Below are 26,807 nucleotides of genomic sequence, written 5' to 3'. Positions count from 1 at the left end.
CCTGTGAGCTGGGAACCCAGGGGGGTGTCCCCACTCTGAGCTCCCAGGCGAGGGGCCTGGGTTTGGGGCAGCTCCCCCTGAGCTCCGTGTGCCCTCCCAGGCTGTCTGTCCCGAACACCAGGGCCTGGGTGGCGAGGGGTCCACACTCAGCACTTCTGAGTCAAGGTTCTTTGAGGGTCTGTGCTGGGCAGTGTCCAAGGCCCCAGGACGACTGAAGACTGGGCTTTGTTCTGGGGACGGTCACAGCCCAGTGGAGTGGCAGATGGGCAAATAATTAGAGTGCAGGTTGACAAGTAATACTACTATGTACGATGTTGCTGTTTGTGAAAACAGTGATGGTATAACGTTCCCCTTGATCCTCACGTTCACACTGTGAGGTGGTGCTACTGTCATCCTCATTTTTCAGATGAGGAAACTGAGGCTCAGAGGGAAAGTCACCCGCCCAAGGTTAGGCACTACTAAATGCTCGAAAAGCAGTGGAACCTGTATTATGACGGGAGGGTTGATGCTGCCTGGGGAGGCGGGTTGGGCAGCTGCAGCAGGGACCCTAAAAATGAGCAGGAGCCTGTTGGGGGAGGGGGAGGGAAAGGGGGAAGGGTGTCCCAAAGGGAACAGTCCACACGGCACATGTGAAGCCAGGGATGAGTGAGAAGCAGCGTCGTTGCACGTGTGCAGTGTGCAGGGAGGAGTGTGCAGGGGGTCAGTGTGCAGGCACCAGTGTGCAGGGAGAGTATGCAGTGAGCAGTGTGCAGGGAGTGTGCAGTGTGCAGGGAGCAGTGGGCAGGGAGTGTGCAGTGAGCAGGGAGAGTGAGCAGTGTGCAGGGACCAGTGTGCAGGGAAAGTGTGCAGTGTGCAGTGTGTAGTGAGCAGGGAGAGTGTGCAGTGTGCAGGGAGAGTGTGCAGTGTGCAGTGAGCAGTGTGCAGTGCGCAGGGAGCAGTGCGCAGGGAGCAGTGTGCAGGGAGAGTGTGCAGTGTGCAGGGAGTGTGCAGTGTGCAGGGAGCAGTGTGCAGGGAGCAGGGAGCAGTGTGCAGGGAGTGTGCAGTGTGCCGGGAGCAATGTGCAGTGTGCATGGGGGAGGGGGAGAGTGAGAGGGGGCAGGGGGCACTGATTGGGGTTGAGGTGATGCCACTTCCCAGGAACCAGAGCCCTGAGAGGAGGGGGCCCGGGCAGCTGGCGTGTGTGCTGGGGGGAGACAGACAAGCTGTTTCCGGAGGTGCAGGGGCCCTGCGAGGTGGGGGCTGGTCTCACCGTCGGGGCTGCGAGCAGCAGCATCAGGCCGCAGGTGGAGGCCCTTTTCTCCAGTCGATCGGAGATCACACCCGCCAGGATCCCACCTGCAAGGGAGAGGGAGGGTCCTGAGGGGCGTGTGCGGCCAGGGCAGGACCCCGTGGAGAGGAAGCAGGACCCGTGCTGCAGCAGCGGCAAGAAGGGAACGACCTCCTCTCCAGACCCGTTTCCGCAGCCCGTGAGCAGGAAGCTGCCCCAGCGCTGCCGACCCGCGACCCGAGGGCACCTAGGTCTAGGGGTCGGCTTTCAGGCCGGCCTCAAAGCCCCTTTGCCTGTGAGGGTCCTAACGCCGCCCGTCTGTTGCCCACGTGAGGGGTGTCCTGGTCCCCAGGGAGCACCAGCTCACGGCCCAGGAGGGGGAGGGACCTGCCCTCAGAGGCCCGGCTCGGGGGCCTCCCAGTTGGAAGTCCACTCAAAGAGCGTGCGGGCCATGGGCGTTCACGCAGCGCCGCGGTGGCGAAGGTTTTAGTCAAAGTAGAACAAAAATGAACTCACCGAAGATCCCGCCCACATCAAACAAGGTGGAGAGCTCCCCGGCCTTCTTGACGTCAAGGTGATCTATTAACGTGACAGCAGAGCGTCACCGCAAGCAAGTCGCAGCAGCCTGCGAGCTGCACACGACATTCTTTTGTTTCAGAAGCATGATTTAAACCAAGCAGCAGTTATTAGATCCGTTATCAGATTAGTATCAACGTAGTAATTATCAGAGGAGAAGGAGGAAAAGGAGTCCACTCTGCAGGCAGTCACACAGAGAGGACGGAAACGGGACACTCCCAACCGAAAGGTGAGGGTTCCCCCGGCTCAGTCTAAGCACCGCCCCGCCTTTGCTCTGGGGCCCCCCGGGGCAGTCGTGAAGTCAGACACGGCCCGAAGGCGAGGCAGGGCCTGTGGGACACCACCTGGGGAAGGGGCTGGCCCGCGAGAGCGCCCTGGACACGGACCATACGACCCCCAGCTTTCAGGCCGGGGAGGGGCTGGAACCTTCTCCTCCAGAGGAGGGGACTGAGGTCTCCCCACGCTCAGCTCAGGATCCGTCGCTGGACTTAGCACAAACCCTGAGCTTTAAGCTGGATTCCGGCTGGCCAGCGCCTGGAGGTTTGGGAGCCTCCGGACTGTGAATCAGGTCCTGCCCTTCCCAGAGGCCCGAATGGCACAGACCGGGAACTCGGCTCTTTTCAAACGATCCCTCAGATGGTAAATGCCAGTAACTCACGATGTGAGCCCTTCGCGGTCACAGGAGACCGCTGGGGTGGAAGGTGCAGGGCCGGCCTATCAAGGGCCCACCTGTCTACACTGCGTGCGCCTTGCACATGGAGGTCGCTAGCCCGGGAAAGAAGCTCCGAAGCCCCGCCTAGACCGGGTCCCTGCTAACATAGGGTGGTCCCCTCACCGCCTCCTCAACCTCCATCCCCAAGAAACTCAGCCCTCCGGCCTGGAGCTCCCATCCACCTCTGCTGGTCCTACGTCACTGCCAGGAATTACTGGTCTGTACACTGGAGCCCCCGTGTCCCAAATGTCTCCTCTTTCCACGTTCGTTACAGCCCGCTCCTCCCAGGGACCCTGGTTTCTTTGCTTTGTCCCCACAATCCCTGACCCCGGGGCCCAGAGCCCGGGGCCCTCCTTGACCATCCCTGTCCCTTTAGCCGTGGCTGCAGCCCCTGCACAGGACCCCTCCCCTGAGGAGCCGCTGGTCCCTGCCCATCTTCCCGCGTGGTCACGCACAGGACAGGGAGCGGACGTTACTACGGGGCAAGTCCGCTCTGTCACAGTCTACAGCTTCAGCCCCGGCTGGACTTTGGAAATGCGACACCAACTGTCCGCTCCCCAGAGTTCGAGCTCATCTCCAAGAAGCCATTTCCAGGTCAGTTATTCAGCCGTTATTATCTCAGATCCCTCAGGCCTCTCTGCTCCTGCCCACCAGCTGCTGTGACCCAAAGTCCGATGCAGCCTACATTTAAAAGCAGGCTGCCCCAGATAGGAAGAACCCCGTGGGATTTGTAGCCACAGCTGGGATATACCGTGTCAACCCTTTAAACCCCATCCAGGTTATCATTATGGCAGTAAAACGTTGCTGTCTGAATTCTTTTGGTCTGTACATTTCTTTTTTTTTTTTTTTTTTTTTTAGAAATTCACGTTCTTTTATTTATTTATTTATTTATTTATGGCTGTGTTGGGTCTTCGTTTCTGTGCGAGGGCTTCCTCCAGCTGTGGCAAGTGGGGACCACTCTTCATCGCGGCGCGCGGGCCCCCCACCATCGCGGCCTCTCTTGTTGCGGAGCACAGGCTCCAGACGCGCAGGCTCAGTAATTGTGGCTCACGGACCTAGTTGCTCCACGGCATGTGGGATCCTCCCAGACCAGGGCTCGAACCCGTGTCCCCTGCATTGGCAGGCAGACTCTCAACCACTGCGCCACCAGGGAAGCCCTGGTCTGTACATTTCTACTAATCATGTTGTTTGATTCAAAAGCACCGTGCATCCCTTTCCCTTCCAAGACTGTAGACACCAGTGGATAAAAGGGAGTCCCGACCACAGCCCCTGTGCAGAACTTCCCAGCTGTGACGCTAGTAACAGGTACTCACCTACATTTGTGATGTACAGTGGAAGCCAGAAGAGGAAAGTATAGCTGACCAACTTGGCAAACAGTAGACACAGAGAGAACTCTATCACGCCCTGAAAGAGAGAGAGAGAGCGGGGGTTCACCCCGAAAGTGGACTCAGCAGGTTTGCTGAAATATGCAATAGAATTACACAGCACTTCATTCCCGTAAAAACAGCCCACATCTTGGGTCTGGGTTTAGCACCTCCAGATGCACGGCTACTGTATCGCTGTGGAGGACATGAGGTAACTGGAGAACTGACCGATATGGACTCTTACCTTTTAAGGTTGAAATTCAATGTCTTTACATCAGATCAGAGTCAATAAAAATACTACTGGTTTAATTCTCACACCACATCTCTCTGAAACTTAGCTATTAAAGGGGTTCTCAAAGGGCACAGATGTTGTGCAGAGTCACCTAGTTACTGAGTATTTATTGGCTATTTCTTTTTCCCCTAAAACTGAAATCACTGCAAAGGATACAGAGATCTGGAAACACAGAGCACAAACAATTCCGACTATTCTGTAAGATACACAGGCTACCTCCACCTGCCTGGGACTAAGCAGACTAGTAGGTGTTGGGGAAACACCCATGGAACCAGGTAGAACCCTGCAACGCCCCCTCCCCCTCCAAGTACAAAGGCCCCTCCATGCCCCTGCCTCTTGTTTGTAGAGAAGCTGAAGTCTCCCAGGCCTCCCTGAGTCACAGGGAGTAGGTTGCAGCAGTTAATAACTAGGATAACAGAGTCACCGAATCCTTCAGTATCTGATGCACATTCCTGAGTTGTTTTACAGATACTGTAACTGCCACCAGAGGAAAGAGCTGACTGCATGATGACCAGACTGTAGCCATGACATAGGCTGCTTCATCTTCAGCAGTACTGGATCTATGGTTAGCACAATTCCGAGAACTGGTCTCAAGAGAATGGGATTAACACTATTGCACATAATAACCTATGTCTTTGTGGGCATCATAATATTGGGTTGGCCAAAAAATTCATTTGGGTCTTTCCGTAAGATGTTATGGAAAAACCTGAAAGAACTTTTTGGCCAACCCAATAATTGTAGCTTGTTCTGCCCATGCACATACGCAGGCAACTAAAATTGTCAGCAAAGAGGTGCCCCATGTCAACTTCTCCCACTCTGAGAATATGGCAGCCTATGTCCGCATGAAGAAGTTACAGAAGATGGACCTTCCCCCATGAACCCATAGAAATGGGATGATGTTCTGACAAGGGGGATCTGTCAGCAGCTTTTGGAAGGAAAGAGCTCTCTGCAGGAGATGCCCCTTCTCTCTTGTCACTTTAGCAGAGCTGTACTGTAACTAACCTTAAACCAGGCACCCCCATCGTCTACGCGTCTCTGGCCTAAGCACACCTGTCAAATCTTTTGATTACACAATACCTTGCCTAACCTGTTGGTTCTTTCCTAGATCAAAGAAGTAAAAATGAAGAATAAGTAATTAATATCAATGGATGACCAGATCTCTTCCTTAGCTTCCCTGTCAGTAAGGCTGTGAACAAATTGTGTGAACAAGAGAGCATCTAAAGAAAGATCACAAGAAGTCAACAAGCCTGCACACACTGGGGGAAGGTGACAACTCTGACCCCTTATCTCAATGATTAACTGAGACTCCTTCTCCTTTTCTCTTTAAAAACTTTCATGGCCGAGCAGAATCTTTGGAGTTGGTTTTGGGGACATGAGTCCGCCTTCTCCCCAGGTTGTCAGCTTTTCTGATTAAAGCGACTTTCCCTTCTAACCAACACTTGCCTCTCGAGTATTGATTCTCGAGGGCAAGCAGCAGGCCCTGAGTTTGGTAACGCCCAAAATGGAAACGTAGACCTTGACGAGGAAGGATACTGAGGTTTGGAGTCTCACGGCTACTGTGAAATGCTTGTTTGCGTTCCATCTTACGTCTGCGTTTAGAAAGAGGTGGCCCTTGTGAGACAATAAGTCAGGATATCACTTGGGAAATCTGCGTGAGAAATCGGGTAGCACTAAGGTACTGACCCCCTCCCCTGCTCCTCCCAGGTTATACTGCAAAGTTACGAACACCCCTCAACACTAGGCAAAGCACACAATATGCAATTCGTGTCAGTGCCTTTGAAATGAAGCAAGTTATGTTTTCACAGTCAGACCCAGTATGAGGGTGCGTGTGGGTGATGTACTGCATGCTTACCATGTGCCTGGCATTGTGCTTATTGTGTAGTTAATGATCTCATTTGATCCTCAGAACAGCATTAAGTAGTAATTCAGGCCCTGAGCCTGTATTACAGGGAGGAAATGGAGGCCCAGAGTGGTTAACACCCTTGCCAGGCACACCCGGCTCATCTGCAGCAGGGCCAGGTCAGGCCAGGCCAGGGCCCTGAAGCCTGTTCTCTCCGCCACCCCACTTCTATTTATAGTGTGCACCCTACATTTTAGCAAAAGTATTTGAGATGGCTACACAATAAGGTGCAACAGAAAAGTTACTTGTTGTTTTTAGCAACATTTAAAAGATAACTTTTTAATTTAGAACCAGCGTCTCCTCCGGCCAGCCCACAGAGATCTTTTTTAGTGACCCCAGGAGTCCAGGCCTGGCCTTCGACATTCTCTTCTGGCAGGAGACCGGCAACAGGGCCCTCCACAGCCCAGTTTCATCTGGGCACCGGCAGAAGTTTCTGTTCTAAAGCCGAAGTTCTCAGTTCTTTCATTTCTGGGCCATGATTCGAAGGCTCTGGGTGCACTGTTTAGTCTCCAGCTCCCACATGGTCGCTACAGAGCCTCTGGGTTCTCTCTGCTCGTTCTCCCCGAGGCCAGCGTGAGGGAAGCGGTCTTGCTGCATGAGACCCACGTCTGTCCCCCTGAATAGGACCCAAAGGCAGGAGCCCAGGTGTTTCTGAGTGCGGCCCATGGGGTCGTCCATCCCGGCCCCCAGGGGCAGGGTGTGCTCTCTCCTCTCATCCTGCCTCTGTTCTTGGCTCTGCCTTCAGCACCCTCCACGGCTCCCCGTTAGAAGAACACAGCTGCTCAAAGTCCTCTGCATAGCTCCCCAGAGGCTCTGCTGAGGGAGCCCACGAATTTCACATACATAATATACATATATAATATATTTTATAACTATTAAGAGGCTAACACAACTCTGCAGCCTTATTCATTCCTGAGCTGACCTGTCTGCAACTTCTGGTTCATGCTATGGATTTCTAATTTATGGATTACAGAATCACGGATTTCTCTTTTTAAGCTTGATTATCAACAGGCCAGTTTCTGTTCATAGTAAGCATAAATGCCCCCTTTTGAAACTCTCCTGGGCACGTGTACTCACGGGAATTTTCAAGGCCCCTACGAAGCTGATGGCCGCGATGCCGCCCCCGCCGTCTGCCGGGAGAATGACCACGTGGTTCTGGTGGCCGGAGCGCTTTCCATCCGACAGCAGTAAGCACTGCATCTCTGGGTCCTGGAGACAGATCCCGTTGAAAAGATAAAAGAAAAGAAAAGGTGTCACCAGGTCGTCTATTTGGTTGAGGTGTGGTAAGCTGCTCCACTAAAGGTCTCGGGGAACGCCTTGGACAACATCCTCACTGTGGCCATTGCTTTATGACCATTAACATTCATGTGGTTTTGGGAAATACTAACTAAAAACACACAAAATCCTATCCTTTGACCCAACAATTCTAGGACTCTGTGAAAAATAATTTGGGAAGTGGAAAAATACTTATATGATAAAATTAACGTCACACCATCATTGAGAAAAATTGCTGAAGTACATCCATATAAATATCTTGCAGTTGTAAAAAAAAAAAGTTTGTGAGATTTGATGACATGGGAAGGTGCTTACGATACATTAAGTAATAAGACATCATCCAAAAGCGCATTTTCATTATGGTCTCAAAGAATGTTTAAATATGTACCTATGTAAGTAGGTAACTAAAGGATCTATTTATAGGAAAAAAGCTAAATTCTAAACCGACAATGGTTATCACTGAATGGTAGAATTACATGTAATTTGTATGAGATGTCGATAAATTCTTTCCATGATCCTGTATTTTTTAAGGAGTTCACAAAGGACATACATGATCAAAAACAATATTATTTTAAAATTCATAAACCAATTCCACTCTTTCATAAATTCTGATTCCGGACCTCCCTAAAGGACAAAGTTTATCTTCATTAAAACAAAGAACAGTGGTCCTCAACTCTGGGGGGTGATATCAAGTCAGAGCAAGGATGATCTAAAAGTGTCCTTCATGAGGGCACTCTATAGGTCAAGGATTGAAAAAGAAATGTTTCTATGTATGTTGGACTTCCCACAAAACCAAATAGGTTTTATTGTATTTATCTCACTATAATCTATGTGAGTTAGATTAAAAAATGCAGTTAAATTTTTACAAAATGACAATGCATTGCGGTATCCCACTCTTGATACTAGAATTCTCTTCCGGTGAAAGACAGAAATTGGGAAACGGGCTGGCAGGCTATAGCAACTGCAGCCCTGTGGGCACTGAGCACCCAGCGCTTCACCTCTCGGGCAGCAAGGGCTGCATCACCGAGAAGCCCAGCGCCCACCATGACTCAGGCGTCGAGAACCGGCCTTTGGTGAACATGGTCGCAGGTAACCACGTGCTCTGATGTTTCAGGATGCAGACGACAAACCCCTGTGTGGAAGCAGAACATCCTCCTGACGACAATTCCGCAAAGGTATATGAAAACAGAATTATGATTTGAGTTTGGAAATAAAGTTTTCTCTCGTGAATTACGCCGGCTGTCCAGTGTAGGAGACGAAATCTTTAGTTCTCAACCCTGGCATCTCCTGGGGGCTCTGAGAGACCCCGGCGCCCAGACTGTGCCCCAGACAGAATACCGCAGTCTCAGGGGCAGGCCCCAGGAGAGCCCGATGTGTAGTCAAGGCTGAGAACCACAGGACAGACTTTTTTAACACTAAGTGGTCCGACTGGTGGACCATGAAATGCAGCCAGATAAAGAGAAAAAAGAAAGTGAAAAGACTCTGCTCAGCCAGGACAGTAGTAATTGCAGGTCCAGCACAGAAACCCACCTGGTCACAGCCTGGGCTCAGCACCCGGCCCTTCCCTGTTCTGTAAACTGGGCTGGTTTAAAGTCTTGGTCCAGCCCCTCTGCTCTAAGCCACGAGCAGCCCCTCAGGCAGGCAGGGAAGGCCCTGTCTTCGTTGAGGATGGGCCTCCTGCCCGCACCCACTCATCCTTTATGTACAGTCTGGGGGGTGGGGGCCGTCCCAGCCACCCAAGTCCAGTCTTTTGCAGCGTCTGGAGGAGACAGAGGGATGCGTGAGGTCATGGCGGGTTTTCCAAAGCAAATCAGGAGAGCAAGGCTTCCTCTTCCTCGGAGCCAACAGAGACCTGCTGGGAGGACAGGGCGGGGAAGCGGTGTGCCTGGAGCCCCCAGGGGATCTGCTGGGATGGGGAGCCCTCAGTGGGATGGGAGCTTATTCAGCTGGGGACCCTCCTCTGAGGTTTATAAACGCACAGAGTGAAAGGGCTCCGTGTGACGAGAGCAAACGCACACGGGGAGTTTGCACGAAAGACGGCTTAGCACCGCCTCACCGCGTGCTGGCCTCAGACGGAGTCGCACTGCCACGCTGGGTGGAGAAACCTTTAAGCATCGAAACACCCACTCAGCGCTCTTTAGTGGCCGCTGAGCCACAGCCAATCAGAAAGGCCCTCAGAGGGGTGGGAGAGGGTTGGATTGGGAGGTTGGGGTTAGCCGGTGGAAACTGGTATATAGAGAATGGATAAACAAGGTCCTCCTGTAGAGCACAGGGTATCTAGTCAATATCCTGTGATAAACCATAATGGAAAAGAATATGAAAAAGAATATATATGTATGTATAACTGAGTCACTTTGCTGTACAGCAGAAACTAACACGATGTTGTAATTCAACTATATGTCAATGAAAATAAATTTTAAAAAAAGATAAACAAAAATAAATAAAAATAAAAAATAAGAACACAAAATGGAAAGAATTTTAAAAGAAAAAATATTTAAAAAGACCCTCAGAGAAGCCAAGGATGACATGTGACTACAAGGACGACAGAGGTCGACATCCTCAAGATGACACGATCAACACCCACGAGGGCTGGACGCAGGTCCGCCGCGTGGCAAGAGACCCCGGAGCCTCTTTCTCTTTGTTCACATTCTCTGCCTTGCCCACCCCCTTCTTTATGTATTTCCCCACGAAGTCTAAGAACCATGCCTGGCATAGAAGGGAATTAAGCAGTCCCAGCTGAAAAGCAGTCGTGATCAGGGTCCTGTGTAAGGCTCTACTCCGAGCCCATGGATCTGAACCAGGTCACTCTGGGAAAGGTGACACCAGTGTGTCTTGCCAAACGTGTGGGACATCCTGCCTGCTGACCCAAGAGCCACCTCCAGCACGTGAGCTCTCCACGCTACGGAAGGGCAGGGACCAAACAAAGCCTGGTTAGTGCGCAGGGGCCAGCTGAAAGGGGACACCCATCCACTGTGGCCAACACCTGCCCGGTCATGTCCACATCAAAGTCAGCCTGTGGTGTGGCCAGGCCTGAAACAGGACCTACGGGGGCTGCTAAATATGTAACTATCTCTTTGGTGACATGTTAGTAAATAGACTTTAATAGAAGGAACAGAAAAAAGGAAGAGGGAAGTTATGCTCAGAAGACAGAGCTAGCTTTACTGGTCAGTAACTACATTAGAACACAGGGTCTGGCTCTTGCCTCAAGGAAAAGATAAGTCTTCAGTAACAAGTGGAGAGGAATTATAGCCATTTGGACATTGATTAAGACCTGATGCTATGGACTGATATTTGTGTTCCCCCAAAATCTGTATGTTGAACCCCCATCTCTAATATGATGGTATTAGGAGGTGGGGTCTTTGGGAGGTAATGAGGTCATGTGGGTGGAGCCCGCATGATGGGATTAGTACCCTTATAGGAAAAGACAGCAGAGAACTTGCTTCTCTCCCTGCTCCGCCACCTGAGAATCCACAGAGAAGGCAGCTGCCTACCAGCCAGGAAGGCTCTCACCAGACATCAGGCCTGCTGGTGCCCTGATCTGGGACTTCCCAGCCTCCAGAAACAAAGGTTTGAAATGCGAGAAATAAATGTTTACTGTTTAAGCCACCCAGTCTAGGGTATTTTTGTTACAGCAGCCCAATCTAAGACACCTGCTTCTGATGTAAACTCAGAAGTGAGTAGAGATTTTAAAGCATTTCAGTTGAATTTCACTAAGATCTAAGAACCAAGATGTATGAGACACCATTTTTCCCTCTTCCATTATTTCAACCACCAGAAATAACTTCCTTGGGCAATAAAGAAAAAAAAGTAAGAAGCCTGTTTAGTACATTTATCCTTTAAGCTAACTGATTTAAAAAGAAAAGAGAATACCTTATACTTTCAAGAATTAAAACCAAATCTAAAATGCCCTTGCGGCCCCATGTGGTCAGCCAGGCAGAAGCAATGGGAGGAATTTCTTGGAAGGACAGTCATCCCTTGGTACCTGGGATCTGTAGGGGATTGGTCCCAGAGATCCCCCGCGGAGACCAAAATCTGCAGATGCTCAAGTCCCTTACGTACAATGGCTTAGTACAGTCAGCCCTTGTATGGGCGGTTTCGCATCTGTGGATACGGAGGCTGACTGCATCTTGACAGGAGACGGGAGGGTGAGCCCAGCGCTGGGGAAGAGCCCTGGACTGCATCCTGGCCTCCCCACTTGTGAAGGGGACCAGGCAGGGAACTGAGCACCTCCGTGCCTCAACTTCCTCTTCTGTATAACGGGGGGGCAGTGAAGGGGCGGAGCGCTGGAAGTCGACTTTCTCTGTTGCCTTTGGGTCGCTCCTCTTATTCCCAGACCACCCTATGCTCTCTCCACCTGAAACCCCCTTGCGCCAGGTGCGTGCAGACTCACTCCTCACTTCCTTGACAGCTCCACGCAAAGCCACCAGCTTAGGGAAGCTCCCAAGACCAGGCCTGAATTAGTGCCTGCTCAGTCCTCTCTGGACAGCTCTGTCTGCTGGTTTTCTCTCTGTACCCCACACTCGTCCCGCCCCAGGATGTGAGTGAGTTCCACAGGACACTGGGGCTGATGTCCGTGGCACAGGTGCTGCAACCCTGAATGCTGCAGACAGTTGTCGGATGAATGAATAGCTTACAAATATGATTTACAAACTAACAAAGGCAAACTGAAGGAATACAAGACCCTGGATGTCTGTGACAGATGTCACTGAGGCAGGACTCTGCCTTCCTGCCAAGCGGCCTCGTGTGCAACTCACCAGAGGTTTGTTCCTCTCTTCGGTTAGCACTTGCTTCTGCAGCCGAAATCTGTGCGTGCCGTTCTCGTAGCCTTTTGGATGCTGGGAGAAAAAAAATTTAATTAGAGCAATTACTGAATCAATGGACAGAAATTGCACCTAAACTCACTGCAGCAAGGACACTAAATATCTTCACAAAAATATTATCAAGGGAAAATAAGACAAATGATTAAAACAACACAAAGGCTAATCAGTTTAATCTCAAGGCTGCAGACCCTCAGATAACAGAGGGTAAAAATAAAATCCTTTCCTGAAGAACAATCCAAGACCGAGGAATAAAGAAACGTAAAAATGCCGATTAAGGGAACTTAACATTTCTAAACGACTTTTCCTCTAACCAGTGAAAAACAGAATCCCTTCCTACAACAGCAGATTGATTCAGAAGGAAGAAAACACCCTCCACATAGAAAGAGAGCATGGCTTGCCGGACAATCAGAGCTCGACCCCCGGGGGTGGGTGGGTGGGTGGGTGGGTGGGTGGGTGGGTGGGTGGGTGTGTGTGTGTGTGTGTGTGTGTGTGTGTGTGTGTGTGTGTGTGTGTGTGTGTGTGTGTGTGTGTCTCTCTCTCTCTCTACAATGAACACGTTTTAATTTCTCTTGGATATACCTAGGAGTGAAATTGGGTCATATGGTGACTCTATGCTTAACCTTTTGAGGAATTGCCAGACCGTTTTCCACAGTGCTTGCACCATTTTAACATCCTCACCAGCAGTGTATGAGGGTTCCAGTTTATGATTATCTATCTTTTTGATTCTAGCCATCTTAGTGGGTCTGAAGTGGTATCTCATTGTGATTTTGATTACATTTCCCTGATGGCTAATGATATTAAACACCTTTTCATGTGCTTACTGGCCATTTATTTATCTTCTCTGGCAAAATGTCTTCTTCAGATCCTTTGCCCCTTTTTAAACTAGCTTGTCTTTTTATTACCGAGTTCTAAGTGTTCTTTATGTATTCTAGATACGAGTCTTTCATCAGATATATGATTTGCACATATTGTCTCCCATTCTTTGGGTTGTATTTTCACTTTCTTGATGGTATCCTTTGAAGCATAAAAGTTTTAAATTCAGTGAAGTTCAATTTATCTATTTTTCTTTCCACCCCTTGTGCTTTTGGTGTCATATCTAAGAAGGTTTTGCTTAATCCAAGGTCAGGAAGATGTCCTCCTATATTTTCTTCTAGGAGTTTTATAGTTTTAGCTCTCACATTTAGGTCTTTGATGCATTTAAATGTTATGTAGGCCGTGACAAACAGGTCCAAATTCACTCTTTGCCTGTGGATACCCAGCTGTCCCAGCACCACATGTTAAAAAGATTATCCTTTCCCCACTGAATGGTCCTAGCGCCTTGTCAAAAAACAATTGACCATAAGTATGAGGGTTTAAGTTCTGAGTTCAGTTCTGTTCCATTCATCTGTATGTCTACCCTTATGATAGTAATACAGAGTCTTGAATACTGCAGCTTTGTAATAAGTTTTGAAATTGGGAAGTGTGCATCCAACTTTGTTCTTTTTCAGGATTCTTTTGGCTACTCTGGATTCCTTAAATTTTCATATGAAATCAAGGATCAGCTTGTCAATTTCTGCCAAGCCAGCTGGGGTTTTGATATAGATTACACTGAATCCGTAGATCAATTTTGGGCAATATTGCCATCTTGACAGTATTAAATCTTCCTGTCAGTGAACACAGGGTGTCTGTTCATTTATTTAGGTCTTCTTTAACTTCTTTCAACAATGTTTTGTAGTTTGCAATGTATCAGTCTTGTACTTCCCCGGTTAAATTTATTCCTGAGTTTTTTATTCCTTTTGATGCTGCTGTTGATGAAGTTTTTTATTTTCATTTTTGGATTGTTCATGGCTAATGTATAGAAATATAATTGATTTTTATATACTGATCTTGTATCCTGCAACCTTGCTAACTTTAATTAGCTCGAAGAGGTTTTTGGTGGATTCCTTGGGATTTTCTATATACAAGATCATGTCATCTGCAAATAGAGGCACTTTTACTTCTTGTCCAGTCTGCATGTCTTTTACTTCACTTTCTTGCCTAAATGCTCTGGCTAGAACCTCCTGTACAACGTTAAATAGAAATGGTGAGAGCAGGTATCTTTGTCTTGTTCCTGATGTTATGGGGAAAGCATCCAAGCTTTCACCATTAAGTATGATGTTAGCTGTGGCTTTTTATAGATATTCTTTATCTGGTTGAGGCAGTTCCTTTCTTTTCCTAGTTTGTTGAGTGTTTCATTATGAAGGGGTGTTGGATTTTGTCGAATGCTTTTTCTGCTTCTATTGAAATGACCCTATGGTTTTTGTCCTTATTCTATTCATGTGGAGTATTACATTAATTGATTTTCAGATGTTAAACCAACTGTCTATTCCTGAAATAAATCCCATTTGATCATGATATTTAATCCTTTTTATATGTTGCTGCATTAGTATTTTGTTGAGTTTTGCACGTACATTCATAAGAGAGCTTGGTCTATAGTTTTCTTGTGATGTCTCCTTACGTTATCAGGATAGTACCTCAGAGAGTGAATGGGGAGCGTTCTCTTACTTTTTGGAAGAGTTTGTGAATAGTTGGTACTAATTTATCTTTAAATGTCTCATAGAATTCACCAATGAAGCCATCTGGTCCTGGGATTTTCTTTGTAGTCAATTTTTAAATTAATAATTCAGTTTCTTTCCTTGTTATAGGTGTATTCAGATTTTCTATCTCTTGAGTCAGTTTTGGTAGCTTATATCTTTCTAGAAATTTTCCCATTTACTCTAAGTTATCTAACTTGTTAGCATACAGTTGTTCATAGTATTCCTTTATAATTCTTTTTCTTTCTATGAAGTTGGTAGTAACGTCCCCTCTCTCATTCCAGATTTTGGTAATCTGAATCTTTTTTTCCTGGTCAGTCTAAAGGATTGTCAATTTTGTTGACCTTTTTGAAGAACATATTTTGGCTTGTGGACAAAAAATGTTGTCTGCCGTTTCAGTAAACAAAGAATGTTGCTGCCACCAAGCTATCAGCCACTGCAGTCCCCACCTCAGCCCCTCCCAACTGTGTGCCCTGAGGGGAATTCAGGAAGGAGAGAAACAGGATACTGGCCCTAGATAGTTAAGATGCATATCTAAGGAATAATTTCAATGAGCCCAGACCCCTGCATCTTCCTATACAGAGACAAGCAATAAAATCATTAACTTGAGATGTCTGCTGTTTGTGATTAACAGTAATCTTTTGATGTTTGACTACATGGCTTTTTATTTTCAGCAAAAGCTCCTATATATCCTGGCTCCTACCTTACCTCTTTGGAACAGTTCCTCAGAGCTACTGAGAGGCTGTCTCCTGGGCTACAGTCCTCAGTAAGGTCCCTGAATAAAACATTACTCACAACTTTTAGGTTGTGTGTTTTTTCAGTTGTCAGGCTTAATTGAGTATCTCCATTTTTTTTTTTTCTATTCTTTACTGTTGGTCTTTAGGTGTGCTAATGGTATAGTTATGTTTTTTGTTGTTTGTTTGTTTGTTTTTAATAAAAGAGTCCTTAGAGTTTAGAAACATATACTGAAATAGTCGGAGACAAAATAGTATGATGATTGGTATTTGCTTACAAAATAAATCATGAGGAGAAGGAGGGAGTATTAGAAGGGGTACCGATGAAATAAGACTGTCAGGGTGATGGGTACATGCGGGTTCATGATACTATTCTTTTTACCTTTTTACGTGTTTTAAAATTTCCATAACGAAAACTTTAAAGAACTGGAAAAGATAAGAACTTGATGCTGAAAATAACACCTTCAGATGGGAAATTCCCAGGACACGGCTCTACTTAGAAGTCAGCACCTGTGAAATATCTTGCAAGTGCATCCGGCTTTGCACAGAAGCTCTGCTTTTGATAAGGGGGAGGTGCAAAAGGACAGAGCAGATAGAGAACCAGCCAAGCTTGCCCTCAGTTCCCCAGGCCCTGGGGCCCCTCGAGAAGGCCCTGTGACACCGGTCTCTCCAGGGCCCTACAGGAAGTTGAGTAGAGTTCCTGTTGGAAAGAGAACCTTGGGGCTGTGGCAGAAGCTGAAGAAACACCCCCAGAAATCAGTCCAATCTCTCCCTCTGACCGACCCCCAAGAGGAAGAAAGAGGAAGAGGAGCCCCAACTCCGTGGGTCACCCCGCCCCACGTATCCTGGGGAGGCTCAGTGAGCGGTCAGGGAGGATTCAGCAGGGGAAGATGACACAGCTTGGGCCCCAGGTCACACACGCAAGTGCAGGAACGCCTCTAGCACAGGTACACTTTCCCGTACATCTGAAGCTGTGCACAAGGATGATTCCGTACACACATGTGCACGTGCACACGCACACACACACACACACACACACACACACACACACAGAGCTGGCGGGCCTGGTGACGGATGGGCCACGGGCTGATGGAAGGAGGAGTTGGGATGAGTCCTCTGGACCCAGCCTGTCCAAGGGGCAGAGAGCAGTTCCCCGACTGACACAGGGAATGCCGGGGCCTAGCAAGTTTATGGGGTGAAATAAAGAGAACATTCTGGTCGCGTTAAGTCTGGGAAGACACCCAGATGCCTCTATGGGGATGTCGGGTGGGCGGTGTGACCTATGACCACGGAGCTCAGGGGAGAGGACCATGCTGGGGACTCCACATCAACGCACACAGAGGTGCTGTGAGGACGCTGAAAGCCCCAGGCCCGCGCAGGATCTCCTACGGTGAGAGCAGGAACGAGGAGAGAAGGGGCCAAGGACCAGGCCGGGGGGCTCCCACGTCTGGGGGTCTGGCAGAGGAGGGCCAGCAAAGCGCTCTGCATGTTACCAGAGAAGCAGGAGAGCGTGTTACAAGCCCCCAAAGGGAGCATCTCATGGAGGGAGGAGACAACCACGTCACACGCTGGTGACAGGTCAGGGGTGAGGCCAGAGCGCTGACCACATGCGGCCAGACCATGCTGCTGGGGGCCCTGGCGGGTGGCTTTGGCAGAGCGGTGGAGGCCGGAGGACAGGAGGGGAGCCGGGCGAGGGAAGTCAGGGAGCACGACTCGGGGGGTGTACTCTAAGGTAAGCAGGAAACCGGGTGCGAGGGCGACACCCCTGCTGGGAGCGACAGAGGAGAGAGGGCAAGCCGAAGGCCAGGGGAGGGGAGCTGGCCTGGGCAGCTCCCAGAGTTACTGCTACCTGGGGGTAGGCAGAGACCTTTGCGGACGCCGGCAGGGCAAGCGCCCTTGCAGGGCCGCGAAGACCGCAGGGTCGCTCCCCAGCTGGGCGTGAGCAGGTCAGGAAAGGGGTGGCGGTGAGCAGTGACAATGACCCAGGGAATGTGGTCCTGGTGCTGGGCGGTCCTAACGGGCCACCTGCCAGGTGTGGACGCCAGTTTCAAGTGACGCCAGCCAGCTTAGCTTTGCGTCATCCTGTAGTCACACCACGACACCCGCCCAGGAAAGGTATGATGTCCCCGCTCCTTGTGAGGCCCGGCCGGTCCCCAGCCCCTGGTCGCTCTCTGAGTCCCTAACCCAGACCGCACCAAGCTTCTCGTCCGGCTTCGGTTGTTATCATTATGATTAATCTTTTTCTAAAACTGCCGATATTTTGAGGGCAGGACCTGTGTCCATACTTCGTTACCCACTGACAGGACAGACAGGGCCAGGCTGGTGACAGTCATCAGACACCTGGCAGACGGCACACCATACTGAAGACACGAGAAGCAGGGAGCACGTCCTTACCATGGCCAGGGAGGAAGAACAGGCGATGTCCTTCGGATCTGAAACACCAAACACGGAACAGTGTGAACCAGGGCTGGGTGTTTCCTCCCACACAAGAAAGTAAACCAAAACAAGGCACCCTCTGATACTTTTACTAAATTAGCAACAATTTAAGAAAAAAGACAATGCACGAGGCAGCATGTTTGGTGGGGTGAGGGCGCAGCTCGGCCACCCCCGCAAGAACCCACACGCGCCCCTTCCCTCCCTCGGGCCCCGTGACTGCCTGATCCCCACGCGCTGAAGCCGGGAGAGTACGAAACCAGCACCGACAAACGCAAATCGTCACGAATACGAAGCCTGCTTTGCAATATGGAAAATAGTTTACAAATAAAAATAAGCAGAGCATAAGTACACTATGGTGACAAACCATGTGAGATACATTTAAAGGATAAGTATCAGAAGGAACTAGAAAAACATGACCAGTAGATCAGAGTAGCGGGGTTCCGAATAACATTTGGGATGAGTCACTTAATGTTATGGAATTAACTAGAAGTAAAATTAGCGGGCACAAAACATCTACCTTGAAATAGACCAAAATGCCTTTTACCTAAATGCAAGGAGGTGCGAAATAAAATTCATGTTTTACGGCAAGACAAGAAAAACTTACACATAAAAATGATTCTCTGCCCTTTGGCGCCCTCTCCCCCGCACTGTGCATCATGTATCCACGTTAGGCATCAACCAAACCTCCTCCATGAGCAGAAATACCTGCGCAGCCAAGAGGAGCAACATTCCCTCAGCATCCACAAGACAACTCCTTAAAGATAACATTCCTTCCTGAGCTTGTAAGGGGTCACGTGACCCACCACGATGCCCCTTGGACCTGGATTATGTAAACTGTCAATAATCCCTCTGTCTCAGAAAACTTACATAACTGTGTCTTGACTTCTAATGGGCGGAACAGTCCTCAGAGCTTTCTGAGACGCTCTTCCTGGGTTAGAATCCTCAAATTTGGCTTGAATAAAGTCTCCCAATTTTTTCTTACATCCACTGCTTAAGTTTTTGTCGACAGAGGGGAGGACATGTGGAAGCGAACAAAACCAGAAGCTACGCTTTTTTCGTCTTCATACTTTAAAATCACGCTGGTGTGACCCGGGAATGAGAGCCGGGCTTAGGGCCACGAGGAGCCCTGGCAAGCAAACTCCACTTCTTGAGAATCTAGACAGCCGCCTTTTAACAGCTTTGCTCCTTCCCCATCACCCAGAACCCGGGTCTTTTTTATAATTTTTGGTGAGACAGTTTAACTGCCCTGAAACACAAACCGAGCCACAGGGCTTTAAACCTCCCACAGCGGCGTTCCCTCCCACGAGATATAGAGGGTGACACCGCAGAGGGGCCCCTGGACCACATGTGCTCCTGGGCTGGAGACTCCTCCCCGCTGCCCTCTGCGGAGGGTGGGCCTGGGGAGCCCTGATGGTCCCGATGGCCCTGGGGAAGTGCAGTGACATCAGCAGTTCCCCAGCCCGTGGCTTTCCCCAGCTGTGCTGTGAGCCCCAGGGTCAGTCTCGATGGGGTGTGGCTGGTCCCCAGGACATGGCTTTTCCTGGGCTTTCACCCTGCAGGACATTAGCACCAGTGACCCTTGGCTGGGACACGTCTGAGGGCAGCTTCCCAGGCAGCCCTGGAGGGGCCTGTGGATGGGGTGCCCTGTCCCTTGGGCCCAGCCCCGGCAGGAAGGAGGAACAGGGGCGAGCCGGTCCCTCGCTGCTGGTCACGAGAAGGGGCGCTCCTGGGGCCTTCCCGTCCACCCTGCGGTAGGGGATTAGGGACCGGGAGGTAGCAGAAGTAAACCACCGAGATGCACGTGGATCCGGTCTCTCCTCTCTGCAGTGTTCTGCCCTTGGACACAAGATTTGCTGGTCACCGCTTGCAGCTGGCTTTCATCATCACTCATACAGACGCCACCTCCTTGTCACCAGGGGGAGAATAGGTACCAATCCCCTCAGCAGAAAGAGCCCCGCGGTCTGACTCTCGTTCTGCTGCGGAGGGCCTCTGTTAGAGCAACAGGCCTGTGCCTACAGTGGACTCAGGCAGACAGGCGGCGTCGGGCCCAGGAGGAGAGGCCTTGTTCACAAGGGCCTGGCTCGGGCTGAGCGAGGAGGAGGAGTAAGGGTGTCCGAGCCTGCGAACTGGCTTCTCTCTGTTTGCTGAGACACTCGTGGACACAGGGCCGCCCTGGGTGCCGGGTCCCAGCATGGGAGGGTTAGGGGGCCACAGAAATGCCTCCTCCCGTGAGGCCGGCTGCAGGAGCTGCCCCCAAAGGGAAGTGTCATTGGCACGGTCGGCCGGCGTCCTGTCACAGCCACGTGCGCTGAGCAGCGCCTCCAGAGCCCGAGCTCAAGAGGAAGACGTTTGGCGGGAAGGTGGAGAAACGCCAAGTCCAGAAGGTGGCCTAGGCCGCACAAGCTGGGCCCCGGTGACCCGGGCGGAGGCCAGGCAAGGAGAGAAGGAGCAGCCGAGGGCGGTGGGACAAAGCCGGCCAGTCCCGGGGAGAGGTGACCGGCCCAAGGCAGAGAGAGCAAGGACCAGGTGACTGGGCGACGCTCGCGGGACACCAGAGCGCCCTGCCCCGGCCATGGGGAGAGCGGGAGGAGGGGGCAGGTGTGAGGGCAGGAAAGGAGGACCAGCGAGAGGAAACCTTTGGTGGCCTCATGAAGAACGGGGACACAGAACTCAACGGACGATCTTGCACAACCCTGAACATATTTACCTTGAACACCTAACGGCTAAAGGCTAAGACTCCAGGTAAAAAGAACCAGCACAGCCCAGAGGAATGTGATAGCAGAGGGAGGAGGGGAGAACGGCCTCTGTGGCCCGGACTTCAGCCCACAGCGCCCTCCCCGCGGCCCGCGGCCCTCCAGGACCCCGTCTGAACTCAGTGCCCGCTGAGGCCACCTCCCCACAGGCCAAGGAGGGGGCACGAGCGCTCATCTGTCCCCTGAGTCAGTACCAGTACCTTTCCCAGGAACACCTTACGGGCCCGGGGGAAGCTGAGCGAGTGCATTTCATCCCAGAGTGGGCTGGGGTGGGGCGGCCGGGGTGGGGCGGCCTGGGGGGAGGGAGGCAGAGCCCCACGGTCACCATGGAAACAGGAGAGGGGGTGAGAGGATGGCCAGCGGTGGGAAAGCAGCTCCAGGAGAGCCCCCCAGCCTCGCCGCCCCCTCGGAAGCTACAGGAGCAGCGGCTCAGTGCGGAGAATGCTCTCAATTTATTATAAAACCAAACCAGGGCTTCCGCGCATTCTTGGAAATCCTGCCCCGCCCAGGATGACCGAGCGCCCTGGCCAGGCCAGCAAACAAGCTCCCGTCCACTGCCACGCCCTCCGCTCCTTGTCACTCCGCCCCTTTCCCCAGAGCCGCCCCTTCATCAGTTGAGGAAGAGAATAAAAGCCACCGGGGACTCTGGAAGGCACGCGGTGGGCAGGGGGGGTGGGGTCCCTGCACTAACATAGAGGAAGCGCGTCGGTGTCCAGGTGATGGTGTCGAAGCAGCCCCTGGAGAGTCCAGGTGACGCGATGATCCTTCCCGGAACTCCGGTGACACACAAGTGACAGTTAATGCCACAGGTCGGCATGTCGGCAAGGAAGTCACAATACCCACCCTCCCCACCGCACCCCCATCTGTTTAACAATTCACTTGTTTGGGCCATTTCGAGATGTTGCTAACAGCTTACTGGGCCCCTGGAGAAAACGGTGACGATGGGAGCTGAGCAGCCCCGCGACCTCTGCTCACATCCAGGGGAGGGGGGCATCTGATTCCTCATCTAACCTTGTCTTCCATGTTCACTGACAGGACAACGCTGGCCTGAGAGCCTCACGTATGCTCCACTAAGTGGCGGTTATTTTAAAATGAAAAGGTTAGCATTAGCAACAAGAAAAAAGAAGTGAGAAACTTCACGTGCCTTAACCTTTTGGATGATAAAACCGGCAACTCCGAATGCAAAGCTGAAGCTACAGTTAACGCTCACCGTTGAGTTGAGTTCCGCGTCCCTGGGAGCTGACAGTGCGGAGCTATCTAGTACCATATGATTTTATGTTGCTTTAAGCCAAATCAAAGAGGTAAACGCCAAATATAACTCATCAGAATAGCTCGTGGGATTAGAGCACCCTGACATGTAACAGCTAAAGCAGCAGCTGCTTCTCTATCATTAGTGTAATTGTTAGGAATGCTTGTCCTGCCGATCTCCATTTAAAAAATTAATTTAAAATTCAATTAAAACAAAAGTCTGGGATTGAGTCTAGGATGGAACAAAGGCTTGGATTTTCTGGTAGAACACTCTTTACCTAATTAAGGTATATGATCTTAAGTCATGTCATGGTTTTAAAACACTGTCAAGGATATACCTTATCAGAAGGCAAACAAGCTGGTGAGGCACATTTCAGTTTGTGGCAGCAAGATTGGGGTGGGCCGGTGCAGCCACGTGGGCTGGGCAGTGAGCAACGTGGCAGAAGACCACGCATGCCCAACGCCGCGGGGCCAGAGGACAGGGCGGGAGGAGTTTCAACACTGGTTACTCCAGAAATCGGGAAACAGCAGAAAATCCAGCAAGACCAGGAGAGCAATGGCTCATCATACCTAAGAAGGAAGTCTTCCTGGCAAGGGGGAGCTGGACAACCCCACCCCTGCCTGGGACGAAGCAGCAGCAGCCTCTTCTAAACTCGCCCCCAGCAAAGCCCTCCCGGGGAGAGGTCATCATCCACCGGTACTTACGTTCAATGAGAAAGAGAAAGCACACTATCCCCATGGCTGCCACGATGGCCCCAGGCACGATGAAGGACAGGCCCCAGCATGTGGACACCCAGTAGCCAGCGATCAAGGACCCCAGAATGTTGCCCACAGAGGTGTGGGAATTCCAGACCCCCATAATCAAACCTCGCCTGCAACACAGCAAAACACAAGGTGGCAAATGATGTCTCAGGGCTTACATGGATCAGTACGTGAGGTTACAACAGTACCTGCACAGCGTGAGAGCTGGTGTAGAAATAAACAGGCAGTGCAACACACCACCTCTGCGAGGCTTGGGACCAGGGGTGTTTACAAGAGGACAGTATCTTCCCTTACCTCCAGCTGCATAATTACATCTCTCTGAGCTTATTCATTCTATGATTAGAAGAAGAAAGAGCCCTTTTCCTAGAATTCTTGGAAGGCCCCTAATTTAAATTTGTGCCTTTGCAATCTAAATACAATCATTTGATGGAATATCCCATTAACCAAAGTTCACGTTGCAAAGTTCACGTTGAAGAACCTGCCAGATGAACGGGGCTAAATAAGACTGGATGAGTGGGTTTCCTGTTTTAGTTTCCCCATCTTGTCCAGCATCTTCGACCACTTCCTAACTGTGGGCCTGGCTGTGCTGCCGGTCACACAGATGTTACGATGGAATCTGACCGCAGTCAGGTCACCAGAGGCTGGGTACAGCTCTGCCAGCAGGCGCTGGGTGACCTGGACAGGTCACACTTCCCTGTGCCTTTCAGTCCTGTGAAAATGTAGCTTCTGCTTCGAAAGGCCTGGGGCAAGGCCCTGACTGCATTTCTCCCAGATTTCCCAGGAGGCCAGGTGAGGCCCGGGCTGCTGGATGGCTGCACAGATGACCCAGACTCCGCCCTGCCCACAGCGGGGGGGGGGGGGGGGGGCATCTCCTGGGACAGAGACCCGCCTGGATTTTAGACCCTCAAGACCCAGAGGTTTCAGTCATCTTATTTCACACAGTAGACTGACGTGTTTTTTTTCTGTAATGAATCTAAAGAAAAACTGAACATAAAGTGGTCTGGTTTTCATCAGAATCTTCTGAAAACGATCGCTGCTGGAAGCAGGGCTGCCTTCCTCACCTCCCTTTTCCAAACCAGTTGCCGAGGCAGGTGACGACGCTGGGCCAGCCGGTGGTCTGTACCAGTCCGTTGACGATCTGTGACAGAGGGCAAAGGAAGAGACCGCTGAGTGGGGGACACCCACACCCGGGAGCCTGGCCTCAGGGGTTTGGGCGCCCAGCGGGGACTCTCACAAAAGGAAGGGGCAGAACCCGATGCGATACGAGCCTCGGCAGCCAGACGTGTTATTTTAACAATATACGCATATATCTTACCACGAGAGTCGTACGTGCCTATCGTGAAAATTTTAGAATAAGTAGAGAAAAAAAAGAAAAGAAAATCTCTTGCTCGGAGATGAACTACTGTTAACAGCTTGGGGCCAGGCTGTCCACTCTCTCTCCAAGCTAAAACTTTACGAAAAGAGAAAAACCCTCTCCTTTTTACAGACCGGTGATGATACCGTAAGGGTGGCTTGTAAATTGCACGTTTTCCCTTCTTACGTCGTGAAGAAGGTACCGTTGCTGGCCACCCACCGAAGGGAGCAGAACCTTGACCTAGTGCCTAGAGAAATGACTTCCCCAACTTGCCAAGCGCGCCCTGAGCCTGTGTCGGAAGCAGGGATTTGGGAAGCGAATCAGCAGCTGGCTCTGCTTTAGTCTCAGGGGCGTCAGGTGCAGCCTCCTCCAGCTGCCGCCGGGAGGGACCGGCCTCCAGAGGCGGCCTGGGAGACGCTGGTCCAGCCTCAGGGCCAGCCAGGCTCAGCCTTCCCTCCAGGAACGTGCTGGGACTCTGGGAAATAGGTTTTTCCTTCTCTCTGATTTTCTGTATCACCATAAAGTGTGCATCGCTTTGGTAATTAAAACAGCCAAACTCTTTCAAGTTCTATGGTGAAAATTTTGAAAGCAAATTATATACGATTTGCCCTGATGACCTTGTAACACCTCCCTGGGCTGTCTGGAGAGCCTCGGAAGCTGAGCATCATTGTTCCAAGTCATTTTCCATTTCTAGCCAATATTACCCACAGGGCTGTGGGGAGGGGCAGAGCCCAGAGTTCCGGGAAGCACTGGGCCCCGCTGGAAGGGCCGGGCCGCATGCTCGTCTGGCCCTCACTCCCCTGCAGCACCCTTAGGCCCTCGCCTTTCCCGCCCCCCGCTGACTGCCCCCAGCCCTGCCCGACTGTCGACCATCCCCAAGTCCCCTCAACCTCCTCCCCCACACCACGCCCCTCATCCCGCCAACCCCAGAGCGGTCAAGTCTGACACAAGACAGAACATCTCAAATGCACCCAAATTAAGGCAGAAGGACTCAGAAGGGCTTCATGCTTCAATCCCCTGGCTGGGGTACCGACAAATAGGATTCTTTAGGCGGCAACTCCTGAAACTAAGAAACCCTTCACGGCTGCTGGAATTTCAGAGCAGAGGAGAGAAAAGGGGCTGGATGTACCAGCGCCGACCCTGACCTCAGCTAGGACACAGTTCTGTGCCCACTCCCACCACCTGCCACGTGCTCTCTTGGCAGAGCTGGGGACCCGTGACATTAACACCCCGTTCGGCTTATCACGGAAATCCCATACATGGCGAGCCGTAGACCAGACCTTACCTGGGTCACCACGTAGAATCCAAAACTGTGGATGTTGTAGAAATACCCTACGCCAAACAGGGCAGTAAAAGCACCACTGGCCACCATTCCGAAAGTTAGGTAATACCTAATTGGCAGGCGTTCCCCTATTATGCCACTGAGGAGGGAGAAAAAAGAAAGACAAATATGAGAAAACAAACACACCCATAATGTAAATGACCCAGCGATTTCTTTCTGGATGCTTTCATGCTGTTCTCTGAGCTTTCAGAACTTGAAAGCACTCCAATTTCCAGTCAATTTTCATCACAATTATTTTTCAATGGAGCATTTATTAACCAGAAACTGGCAACACCTTTTAAGACTTTCTACTTCTAACAAAAGTCACTGTCAAATAATAAAACTGAAACACTCTGACATATATGATGCCTGCCAATTAAAACAACAAAACCAAAAACTTGTCCTGCCAGCTAATCCTGTTTTATATAAACAACAGCCAGTGAATGTATAGAGTATTTTAAGATTTCAACTGTCGAACTGTAGACAAATATGAAAAGGGGTCCACCCGTGACCTTGAGCACGTCTCTTGGCCCTCGGGCTGGCACTAAGCCGCTGCATCAGCGGCCAGGCCAGAGGCGCTCTTGCCAACGACCCTCTGGCCACGAGCACTGCGATCTGGTTTAAAGACAGAGCCTTGTCTTTAAGGTAAAGCCTGAGACGTGGGGCAAAGCCTCCACGCTCCCTTTGAACAGCAACGTGATGCCATAAAGAGCTAATCTCTCTGGAGAACTGCTTCCTGGAGCCGCCTGGGTGCTCAAACGAGATAAGTTCGGTTAAGTGCCTGGCAGGTAGTGGGTGCTCAATCAAACAGATCCAGTGCTGCCAGAGAGGGTGAAAATCTCCAGTTTCACACCGGGACATACACTCAACAGGCCTTTACCACCATCACACCTCACTACCCAGTGCCATCTGAAATACGTCCTTTACAGCCTTGTAGGACGTGTCACTATGGAACAGCTTGACACTGTGACTTATAAAGTGAATAGAGACCTGGAGAACAATCACAAATGACTGTGAGCCTTTGGCAATCTTTACATACACTCCGTGGGTCTCGTTTCCTTCCACGTAATCATTCTAGGAGTCAGATAAATATGAGACGTAATGAAGGATGACGCCTGCCTGCCCGGGAACCAGCTCCAAAATTCTGGTCTTTCATCTCGAGAACAAATACCCCAGAGAGATCTTCCTTCAGAATTTACCAAAGAAAAAAAAAGATCAACCTAGTATCACGCAAATGACCTCTTAAACACTAAAGCAGAGGAAGTAATTTAAAATTAGAAACAGCATTCAGGTCAATTTTTAAGCTGAGTAGAAATTGATCACATACAAACTCGAGAGCATTCGAGAGCTAAAGGAATTATCTACTTCACCTTGCTCACTTCAGAGAAGAGGGAACACGTCCCAGAGGAGCTGGCTGATCTGCCCAAGGTCACGGAGTAAG

The 26,807-nt window shown here is 50.5% G+C and overlaps 1 protein-coding gene across 5 annotated transcripts in view; it reads right to left on the bottom strand.

The window, feature by feature from the left end:
* SLC37A1 (solute carrier family 37 member 1) overlaps positions 1-26,807 on the bottom strand; it is an 80,683-nt gene that overhangs the window by 15,451 nt on the left and 38,425 nt on the right. For all 5 annotated transcript variants that reach the window (XM_057546138.1, XM_057546140.1, XM_057546137.1 and 2 more), the window contains 9 exons: positions 25,331-25,466; positions 23,753-23,829; positions 22,635-22,801; positions 17,887-17,924; positions 12,141-12,221; positions 7,189-7,320; positions 3,869-3,959; positions 1,784-1,846; positions 1,250-1,335 (listed from right to left, as the gene is read on the bottom strand). In XM_057546138.1, the coding sequence (XP_057402121.1) occupies positions 1,250-1,335; positions 1,784-1,846; positions 3,869-3,959; positions 7,189-7,320; positions 12,141-12,221; positions 17,887-17,924; positions 22,635-22,801; positions 23,753-23,829; positions 25,331-25,466 (871 nt within the window). The remainder of the gene's footprint in view (positions 1-1,249; positions 1,336-1,783; positions 1,847-3,868; positions 3,960-7,188; positions 7,321-12,140; positions 12,222-17,886; positions 17,925-22,634; positions 22,802-23,752; positions 23,830-25,330; positions 25,467-26,807) is intronic.

Source organism: Balaenoptera acutorostrata, chromosome 4 (assembly GCF_949987535.1).
Source record: "Balaenoptera acutorostrata chromosome 4, mBalAcu1.1, whole genome shotgun sequence".
In the NCBI taxonomy this organism is placed as follows: Eukaryota; Metazoa; Chordata; class Mammalia; order Artiodactyla; family Balaenopteridae; genus Balaenoptera; species Balaenoptera acutorostrata.
This window is presented reverse-complemented; position numbering and strand designations above follow the sequence as displayed.